The 10,805-nt window shown below is 49.6% G+C and overlaps 1 protein-coding gene across 1 annotated transcript; it reads left to right on the top strand.

The window, feature by feature from the left end:
- The first annotated feature begins 5,492 nt into the window (after positions 1 to 5,492).
- CHADL (chondroadherin like) lies at positions 5,493 to 9,337 on the top strand. Its single transcript, XM_041481645.1, has 4 exons — positions 5,493 to 6,183; positions 6,274 to 7,935; positions 8,606 to 8,772; positions 9,112 to 9,337. Exons 1-4 carry the CDS (start codon positions 6,031 to 6,033, stop codon positions 9,335 to 9,337), a joined length of 2,208 nt encoding a protein of 735 aa, XP_041337579.1. The 5' UTR covers positions 5,493 to 6,030.
- Positions 9,338 to 10,805: the final 1,468 nt, after the last annotated feature.

The following is a 10,805-nucleotide window of genomic DNA, read 5'->3' as shown; positions in this document are numbered from 1 at the left end:
GAGGGGATGTGGGGGTCAATGAGGGAATGTGAGTCCCACTGAGGGGACACGTGTCCCTGAGTGAGTGTCAGGTGCCCCGTGTGTCACTGAGGGCATAACAGGTCATGGAAGGAATGGCTGATTCCCCATGCGCTGATGAGGGCCCGCGAGTGTCACTGAGGGCAGGTAAACGTGCAAGAAAATAAAACTTTGTTGTCAGAAGGCTACAGAGCAGGTATTTGTTTATTCAGTGCTGGGAGTGAGGTGGATCTCTCTGCCAAAACCTCACTCGATCTTCTTTAGCCTTCAGTTACATTTTAAAAGTCCTTCCATGCAACATCACAATATCATTAGCATGCTCGCATTTGCATAAAGCTGTGTCATCAGTTTGTTGCTTTTGTGGATGCATCAGTTCCTTCTGTGGTGGTCATCAGTCTTCTGGTGGATGAAAATTTTGATGAAGTTTTGATGAAAACTTCTGCAGTCTTCCTCACGTTTGAACCTTTTACCTCTACAGCACATGCCCGGTGCTTCTTTTTGGTCCATCTAATTTGTTTTTAGCTAATTTTGCCTTTCGGAAGTTCAGTTGGAACTTGCTGTCTTGCTCTTGATGGTGCTTGGTCTCTCACTGGCTTTGCTATCTCGCTTGTTTTACCTGCACATCTTGTTACAATATTGCACAAAAAGTTACAAAAAGGTTACAAAAGAGGTTAGGATTCAGATGCCGCTTGTGTTCCTCTGAGGAGGACTATGAGGGTCATTTGAGGGGAGGCAGGTGCCCCGTGTTCCTCTGAGGAGGCACGAGGGTCACTGGAGGGGTGGCAGATGCTCTGTGTGCTGCTGAGAGGCCGCGAGGGTCACGGAAGGAATGGTGCGTGCCCTGCGCGCTGTTGAGGGGACACAAAGGTGACTTGAGGGGGACTTTGAGGAACCATGAGTGTCTCTGAGCGGCATACCGGCACCCTGCCTGTAACTGAGGCGGCGGCAGACGCCCTGCATGCCACCGAGGGCCGTGCGGACCCCTGAGGGAGGCGCGGGGCCGCCTCGCGCCGCTGAGGGGGCCGCGGCTGCGCCCTGAGGGACACGGCAGCGCGGGCGCGTGGCCGTCCTGCGGCCGCCGCCTCCTGATTGGCTCCGCAGGGCGGCGCTGCCCGCGCGGCCGCGGCGGCCCCGCCCCGCCGCTCCCCTCACCGCGGCGGCGCTGGGGAGAGCTCACACCGGCAGCGTGTGCATGTGTGAGCGGAAACCGACCATGGGACAGCTGTAAAGATGAATTCTAATAAATAACTGAGGGAGTAAAGCATGGGAGAAGGCCTTTGAACCTATCCTTTGTTCGCAATTCACCTTTATAAGTCTTAAGTTGATTTAGGGGCATTTGAACTAAAGCTTTAAGGGTGTTGCTGTTCGACAGGAACTTTCGGCTTGTAGCTAAGCCTTAAAGAGATTTGCAATAATAACCTTTTAAAGTATAATTTTAGAATGTTGTTGTAGTAAGGATCTTTGTAGCTTTAGAATATATAAAAAGGAAACATGCTTATCTCGACGCCTTAACAAAACAGTGAAAAGCAGCTTGAGAAAGGAAGATGAACATCAACTTAAGGATTGATAGTTTCGACCAAGGGAAGCTGGACATCACTGTTGTGAGATTTATAGTCCTTGAAATGAAAAGGTGGACCCACATCTGGAATCTGGACCTCACCAGCTGGGAGACTTCTTTTTTCTTTCGGAAGCCGGACCCCCACCATCTGGGGATACTCCTTTCTGGGATACATCCTGAGAAAAACTAAATCACAATAGTGTATAGAATTGTGACATAAAAATTGGGAACAGACACTGCTGAGAAAGCTTTTGAGTACCCCTATAAATATCTGTAAGCCCCAACTATCGGTGTGCAGCTGGAGGGAAAACTTCCCCCACTGTACCCAGCGCTGTATTGCTCATACTTTAACATATTAATTAATAAATTGATTGCTGCTTGAATATTGGCCTAGTCAAGCTTCTCATTTATAACAGCGGGAACCCGGACCCGCTGTGTCCGCCTCCCTCCTTATTTTGTGATCAAACATGAGGTCCTTTTAAAGGGCCTGAAGGAATATCATTGGGCTGAAATCTCAGGTAATCTGCAAGGAATGAATGAAAGTAAAATGTGAAGTAATCTTTATGGCATAGAACATTTTAGGAGCAAAATCTGAGGTAATCTGTAGGAGATATTTTGGGGGGGAAATCTGAAGGAATCTGTGAGGGACAGAATGGATATTTTGGGTGCAGAACCTGTAGGGGACATTTTGGAGGCAAAACTTGAGGTAATCTATATGGGACATGAAAGATATTTTTGAGATAAAATCTTAGGTGACCCATAGGATACAGCTACGGGACATTTTGGAGGGACAATCAAGAGGTAATCTTTTGGGGTGTCCAAAGTCACTTGCCAGAAAACCTGAGATAAATTACATAAAACAAATTAGCACTTTTTTGACGGGTGAATTTGGGGTAATTTAGGGAGGAAAAATGGGCATTTCTGAGGGGAGAGTGTGAAAAATGTGTATTTTATGATTGGCTTTTTGCAAATATTAAAATGAATATTATATGTGTTATGTTACAAAGTTGTGCTGTATTAATTTTTTTAAGTAGTGTGTTAAATATACTTTTAGGTTATAACATAATGTTAAAATAGAAACTATGCTATGTAAGATACTTTTTGAAAAAAGAGGAATAGGGTACTTTCACCGAGATAGCAGCCACAGGACAGCTCAATCTTTCAGAGAAAAAGTATTTATTGCTCCCTTCTCAGAAGAAACTAACTCCTTCCCCGCTCAGCCCTGAAGATGCTGTCAGGATTTGGAGGAAAAAGTTGACACTGACCAGACAGAATCCTTTGTTTGAATGGAATTTGTGCATCTTGTATGAGATGTACGAATATGCAACAGGCTATTGCTTTTAAGGGTTAATCCTCTACTAACGTGTGTCCTTTTTTGGGCTTATTTTGCCCAGAAAAAGGTACCCAGACTGTCCGTAACTCTTTGATTTTATTGTCTTGTATTGTCCTAATTCTAATTGTCCACATTTTTATTACCCTGATTTTATTACTATTTTTATAACAATTTTATTACTATTAAACTTTTAAAATTTTAAAAACAAGTGATGGGAGTTTTTCACAGACAGTCTTTTGTAACACAGCATTTTGAGGCAGCATCTTTGACAGAAAATCTGAGATACCTTAGAAGGGAAAGAGGTGACATTTTCAGCTGAAGACCTGTGATACTTTAGAAGGGTACTGTCATGGGCAGAATGGGAGCTGCAGAAAAAACCTGTTAGAAAAGCCCTCCTGCTCAGTCATGAGGTGTAAAAATTACCCCCTTGCTTTCTAAATTCTTCACAGAGGAACCTGGGTGTGGGGTAATCCAGTCTCAGCCCCAGATCTGTCAACAGACAAAGGCAAATCCAAAAGATTTTATAGAAGTGAACCTTTATACAATTTTGTCCTTCAGGGTAAAGGATTGCAAACCAAATACATTTATATAAATTTGTACGATTTATTATGATAATAACTAGACAAAAGTATCTTAATCAAAATTGTTTACTACACAATAAAGGTGCTATAAAAACCAGAGTAGTATAATGCACTGTTCTGAACAAAGACTGAAGTGATTATATTAAAACAAGCAAAAAAAAAATTATTCTATTAATGTTAATGTAACTTAGCCATGCAAAAAAATATTGGCAAATATCATTTAGGACTGGGTGGCTGGAGGCTCAGCCTGTGGGGCTGTTGGGTCACGGTTCCCTTCAGGCACAGGAGCTGGAGCTTCTCAGGCCTGAGTGTGTCATCGTCCATTGGCAGAAGCCGTGGGACAACGAGGTAAGTGAGCAAGAGCAGGTGCAGCTTCCAACTCATGTTGAACGGTGAGGTAAGAGAAGCAGGGAAGTGTGGCAGGTCTTGGAAGAAGCCAGTGTCTCTGCTGGGACATACTGGTTCTGGCAGCTGAGATTGCTGCCGTGAGACAGCCGCTTTTTGCTCTCCCTGATGGGGCATGGGACGTGAAGGTAGCACACCTGAACTTCCACTCTGGCTGCTGTCAGCCCGCCCTGCTCCCCTCTGCCTGGCCCTTCCATCAACTACAGTGGCCAGGAGCCCCCTTCCCTGGCTTGTCAGCAGCCTGTACAGCAAAACCTCCCTGGTGGTGGCCCGGGCTTTGCTGGAGAACCATGGAGAGGGTAAGGTCTTGTACCAGGCACTGAGTGTCACATCTGGCCCTTCTCCAGCCTCACCCCAGCCTCTTATTTTGCTCATTTACCCAGCAATGATCTCACCTGCTTCAGCTTCTCTCGAGGCTGCTGCATAGGAGAAGGGCTTGAAGTGGAACAAGATACTAGTATCAAATCTTCTAATATTTTTGTAAGGCTGCAGATCTATTCCTGTTCCCTGGGAGAGTAAAACAACAGTCTGGGAGGAAAATGAATGCTCCCATGTCCATCTGTAAGCTAATGATGTGTCATGCAGGCAATGCCAATCCAGCCTCTTCTAAACAAGCAAAAAAGTAAAATCAGGAGTGGAGGGCTGTAAACGTGGCAGGACTGGTCAGCTGCCTCTCCTTTTGCTCAGGCTTACAAGTGCCATTGCAATTCATCTTTGAATTTGGCTGGATGTCATCTTTCTGCCCTGCAGCTCTGGAGCTCCTGTGACTAACACAGCCTGGAAAATGAAGGCAGAGCCCTGCAAACAGTGAATGCAAACCCCACATGGGCTTTGCCGGGTTGGTGCTCTCAGTCCCCGGTGAATCGAGGGGGAGGTAATGTCTGGGTTGCTGCCCTCTCTCCAGGGGTGGCTTACCCTTCCTCCCCCCGTCGTTTTCCTCCTCCCACGTTTGTGGCTCTGCCCGGTGAGAGCTGCTGGGAAAGCAACACAACGGGGCCCATTCAGTTCTCACTTCTGCAAGGAGAGCAAACACCAGTGCAGGAGCTCGGCAGCTGCTAGACAGGGTAGGGGACACTTTCCTCTCTTCAACACATCTTGAAGTCCAGGTACTCCAAACTCCGGGCGTGTGAACCCTCCAGGTGTGAGGGAGGGAGTGATGGCATGATGTCTGGCATGTGGCAGTGCTCCGGGCACAGCATGGGGACTGAGTTTAGTGATATTACACTGGTGGCACTGGGCAAGGGGTGTGCAGGAGAGGGCTGACCCTGTGTGTGTGTGTGTGTGTGTATGTGGGCTGCAGTAGGAGTAGAGCGGGTGACAGCAGGAGAGTAGTGTTGGTGCATGGGACCACAGGGGACAACGAGCTACAGTGGGCATGGGGCTGTGCACTACAGTGGCTCCAAAAATTTAAGCCTTGCAGACCCTACTGATGCTGTCTTGGAGGTTAGCAGGATGTATTGGTCATATCTGCAGCCTGCTGCCTCCTCTGTGTTTCTCCCAGCCTTGGCCTCTCTCTGATACCTTCACCCCAGGGGCTCACTCCTGCCCAGCCAAAACCAACCTCTCCTTCCTGCAGCTAAACAGTGGAGTTCTATTCCAAACACTATGCTGTGAATAGCTTAGGAGGGAAGCAGGGAGCTTGCAGGGTGGGAGGCAGATTACCAGGATGGTGGAGACATGGGACATCTGCCATTTAAAGAAGGGTAGCAGCTCAGAAGCCTGTGTGATCACATTCTCTGGATGGCTACACCTGCTTGCCTGACAAAAAGAATTGTAGGAGAGATACCAATAGCTTGGACAGACCAAGGCAATCTTAAGTTAGTGATATTTGAAGAAAATGCAGGGGTGGGGTGGGTGTCTGTTGCAAGCCAGCTCCTTGTGAGTGACCTGCTAGCTGTGACCTTCACTTTTCATTCCAAGAATTCCTCCTCTCTTTTTTCCACACTTCCTCATTTATAACTTGTGAAATCATAGTGTGAGAGAAAGAGAAAGTGAGACCTGACCCACTAGGTGACAGCAGCAGTCCTCTTGGCACGGGGGGTTCCAAGCAGGCGATGCTGTTTGGGGATGCATGGGAACCTCGCCTCTCTCCTGGCCTTACATCTGTCTCTCCCCAGCCACAGGTGCCCTGAAATATGGGGCCATCCTGGGGGCTCCTCCTTCTTGCAGTGGCCTTGGAGGTAACGGCTGCCGCCCGCTGCCCTGCACCATGTGTCTGCGATAACCTCCGTGCCCATGTCCTGTGTCTCAATGGGAGCCTGACTGCCATCCCTGACACCATCCCAGAGGTGGGAAAGGGGATGAAAGGTCAAGGGATGGGGAGAGAAGATAGGTATGGCAGTCCTAGGGTAATTTGTTGTTTTATTTGTGACTGACAGCTCACCAGAAAACTAGACCTTCGGGGCAACAGTTTCATGGTCATCCCAGCTGGATCCTTCCTTGCTACCCCCTACCTGACACACTTAGACCTGCAGCGTTGCAAGGTGGAGAGGCTGGAGGAAGGGGCTTTCCGGGGTCTGGGGAGGCTTGTCTACCTCAACCTGGCCTCCAACGGCATAGCCCTCCTTTACCAGGAGTCCCTGGATGGGCTCTTCTCCCTCCAGCAGCTCATTCTGGAGGGGAATCGCATTGAGGAGATACAGCCGGGTGCTTTTGGCCATCTGGGGTCCCTCACTGTCCTCGACCTGAGGGCAAATGCTTTGGTCTACCTCCCAGACATGGTCTTCCAGGGTCTGCAGTCTCTTAGATGGCTCCAGCTGTCTCACAATGCCCTCCATGTGCTGGGCAGTGAGGCCTTTGCTGCTCTGCCTGCCCTCCGCAGGCTGAGCCTGGACCACAATGAGCTGCAGGCACTGCCTGGCGAGGCCCTGGCCAGGTTGGATGTGGCTACCCGGCTAGACCTGGGCCACAACCCCATCACCTATGTGGCCGAGGAAGCCCTGGCCATGGCATCGCTGAAGCACCTCTTCCTGGACCATGCCTCCCTCCAGGAAGTGGCACCCGATGCCTTTGCCCGCAGTCCCCAGCTCCGTGTTCTGGACCTCCGGGAAAACCAGCTGCAGGGGCTGCCACCCCTGGCTGGGACAGGGAGGCTGGTAAGGGTCAGCCTGGAAGGGAACCCTCTTCTCTGCTCCTGCCTCCTGCGCCCCTTCTACAAGTGGCTGGCAAGGGCACGAGTGCAGGCTGAGGGTGCCTGTGCTGCACCCCCTGCCCTCCATGGCCGGTCTCTCAACTCCCTGAAGCCCCCTGAGATGAGATGCAGTCGCCTGCGCCCACCCCCTAGCCCCACCACACCACCAGAGCAGCCAAGTTCAGCTGGCAGCAGGCAGTGTCCCCGGGGATGTGTCTGCTCCCCTGATTTCCATCATGGGTCCTGTGAGAATAGGGACCTGCGGGAGATCCCTCGGGACTTCCCTGAGGACACTCGCCTTCTGGACCTGCGCCGAAACCCCTTCAGGACAGTGCCACCGGACGCCTTCCCTGGCCTGAAGGAGCTGGTGTCACTCCACCTGCAGAAGTGCAGCATCAGGGTGCTGCACCCCGGGGCACTCCGAGGGCTGGAGAGCCTGGTCTACCTGTACCTCACCGACAACCACCTCTCCACCCTGGCAGCTGCTGCCTTTGAGGGGGTCCCGCAGCTGGCCTACCTCAACCTGGACCACAATGCCTTCACCCGTGTGCCTGCAGGCACCTTCCGGCTCTTGCCCAACCTCATCTCCCTCCATCTGCAGCACAACGCCATCGGGGAACTGGTGGAGGGCGACCTGGCCGGAGCCAGGGGGCTCCGCTGGCTCTACCTAGCTGGGAATGCCATCAGGCACATTGCCCCAGCTGCCCTGGCTCCCACCAAGATGCTGGAAAAGCTGCAGCTGGAGGGAAACCACTTGTCAGAGGTGCCCACAGCAGCCCTTCGGGGCTTACCTGCCCTGAGTGAGTTGAAGCTGTCACGAAACCCCATCAAGCACATGGGGGATGGTGTCTTCCTGCCAGTGGCCTCCAGCCTGCAGCACCTCTACCTGGACAACATGGGCCTGGAGTGGGTGAGTGTGTTATGGGACTCTCAAGGGGCAGTGGCACCACAGGGCATGTAACAGGTTACATTGCCCAGGGCTGGTGGCCCCTATAGGGTCACCCAAACAGATGTCCTCAAATTCCCAAGCCTTCATATGTTCCATAGCTGGCTGGGAAGACAGATTTTTTCAGGCCCAGCTGTAACATTCCCTTGCTTCAACCTTGCTCCTGGCTCCCTTGGGAGAAGCTTACTCCTTCCAGTCCTTAAACACCCAATTTCATTGGGGTCCAGACCATTCCCTAAATCACCTCCTTCCCCCAGCTCTGGCCAGATTTCTCTTTCTCTTATTACAGGCTGTCCTGCAGGCCTCTCCACTGCTATTATCCTGAATATTTCCATTCTCTCAAGGAAGTGGTGTTAGCAGCACCCTCACAAAAACTGTGTATCTTAGCAGCACCCAGGGATCACTCTGAGACCTCCTTTCTAAGAAGACTGAACAAGAGTCTAATGAGTTCCAAAATGTGATTGAAACTGCTTGAATTAATTAACAGTCCTCCCTATTTAAAGCAGCTCTTTTGTGGGGCCATCAGCTTCAGGACAGGTTGTCAGGCCCCCCAAAATGATCAGAAGTGCAGGGACAGAGATCTACTCCCCTGCCTTTATCAGCATGCCCCTGACTTACCCTTCCTCCACTGCAGATTTCCCCCCATGCCTTCACTGGCCTCGGTCCCAAGATCAGAAGCCTACACCTGGAGAGCAACAAAATGAGTAACATTCCCGACATGAGCAACTTCACGGGGCTGGAGATCCTCAACCTGCAGGATGTGCCTTTCCACTGTGACTGCCAGCTCCTTCCGCTGCACAGGTGAGTGCCACAAGGGGGTGCAGCCTCAGGGATCTGCCTGGTGGGCAGCTGTACCTCCTATGATGAAGGCACAAGCTCCCAGCACACTGGCCATTTTTGGTCTTTTCCCATAGTGGCGAGATGTAGCACAAATCTGTGTGCAGAGATGGAATTTGCCTGGGCTTTCTGGGTGTAGGAAAAGCAGCCCCAAGCAAATATTGAGACATTCAGAGGTCACCCAGGTTACCTGGCCTTACTTTGAAGTGATCATCCATAGATCTATGCCTTTATGGGCATAGACTTAGGCCCCTTCTTTTGTCCTTCCTCATTTCCTTCCCTGATCTTCTACCACATTTCCAGGTGGATCAACAAACTCAACCTCTGTATAGGGGCCACGTGTGGTTCCCCTGCAGAAGCTCAGGGGCTGAAGGTGAAGCTTTCCACCACTTTCCAAACATGTCCTGGCTGGGGACAAGGCGAAGCTGGGGAAAACAATCCTAACAAGACTAAGGCTGCAAGCAAGCCCAGCAAGAAAAAGAGGTCGGGAAAATCTCCAGCCAGAGGCTTCAGTAAGAGCAGAGCTTAGAGTTTCTTAAGGTGTGTAGGACATGTGCTGGACACAACAGGGCCATACCTACAGTCTGGCTAGAGCAGTTTTTCTAGACTTGTCCCCACCATGGAGACATGAATATTGCCCTAGGTGCACAGGAGAGCCTGGTGCCACCAAAACAATGCTGATTTGCCAAAGATGCAGGATTCGCTTTTGCAGGACACAAAGGCACATTCCATAATCTGCAGCATGCTTTGGTGATGCAAACAATGAAGCCAAATACTTGCTTCTTCTTTCCAAGGCTTCATCCAGCCATGTGGAAAAGCTGCTATCCAGAAGTTTGGTTTTGTTTTTGAGAGCGCTTCCACAGCTCCCAAAATCATAGAACTCAGAGTGGGACTGCAACCAGCACCATCCAGTAAGGTCCTGCACTGGCCCAAATCTCATGCTAGAAAGCTTAAAAATTATTAGTGAAAATGTTGCCTTAATTCCCAGAAGTTCCTCAGAATTAAAACATATGCACATGGAAGCCTTTTTATTTCCTGCAAAATTCAATCAGTACCCATAAGTGATATCCCATGATAAACAATGTGCTCAACCTATTCCCCCTGACTGCATAGGTTGGGACCCCCAGAAGTTTGCTTAAATTGAAAAGGCTCTGAAAGATAAATGTCCAGATAAAGGTATGTTTTGGCTAACTCTGGATTTTGGTGGCCTGGAAAGCAATATGCAAGCCTTGGGCCTCTTCCTGATGTTGGTCACAGGGCTTTAGGGTTGGCTTTAGGATCATAGACCAAATTTACAGTACAACTGTTAAAAAAATTAAAAACTCAAACCACACTCCAAGTCCTCTGCAATTCTGAGTTCAAAAGCAAGAAATTACAGAAGCAGACACATAGTGCAGATGAATATCTGGTTTTGAGGCCGGTGCCATGGAGAAGGTTTTGGCTTTTGTGACAATGGTGTGAGCTTTAATGATTGTAACATATTAGAGTGGGTGTGCTTTAATGATTGTAACATGTTAGATGGATGGGATCCACCTGTCTATAAAGAGTAAGAGAATCTTTGACAACAGCCTGCCTAATTTGGTGAAATGGGCCTTAAACTAAAGAACTCAGTGTGATTTCCAAAGTTCCATGGCTTCCTCCTGGGGAGTAATCACACCAATCAGTGCAGTGAATGATGTTCCCTGACTGTCCCTCACAGTAAGCATCAAAGAGCTGCCACCGAAGGTGTTTATGGTTGTGGGTGAATCCTCCTAAACTGCTTCTTGGGTAATCCAATTGCTTGCTTAAACCAGATGTGAGGGAGACAATTTCATGTTCTTCCCTGGCAAGCTGTAGGATGGTATGAAAATGTTAGAGGGAGAGGGTGGTAGTGAGTCCCTCTGCAGGTGACTTGAAGAGATAGCAGACACAGGGGAGCACACTTGGAGTCTTACAGAGGTGAGCCAGGTAACAGAAGCCAGCAGGGATACCAGCAGGGAAATAATCTCAAAGGAATT

Source organism: Pyrgilauda ruficollis, unplaced genomic scaffold, assembly GCF_017590135.1.
Source record: "Pyrgilauda ruficollis isolate IOZ18807 unplaced genomic scaffold, ASM1759013v1 scaffold56, whole genome shotgun sequence".
Taxonomy (NCBI): Eukaryota; Metazoa; Chordata; class Aves; order Passeriformes; family Passeridae; genus Pyrgilauda; species Pyrgilauda ruficollis.
This window is presented reverse-complemented; position numbering and strand designations above follow the sequence as displayed.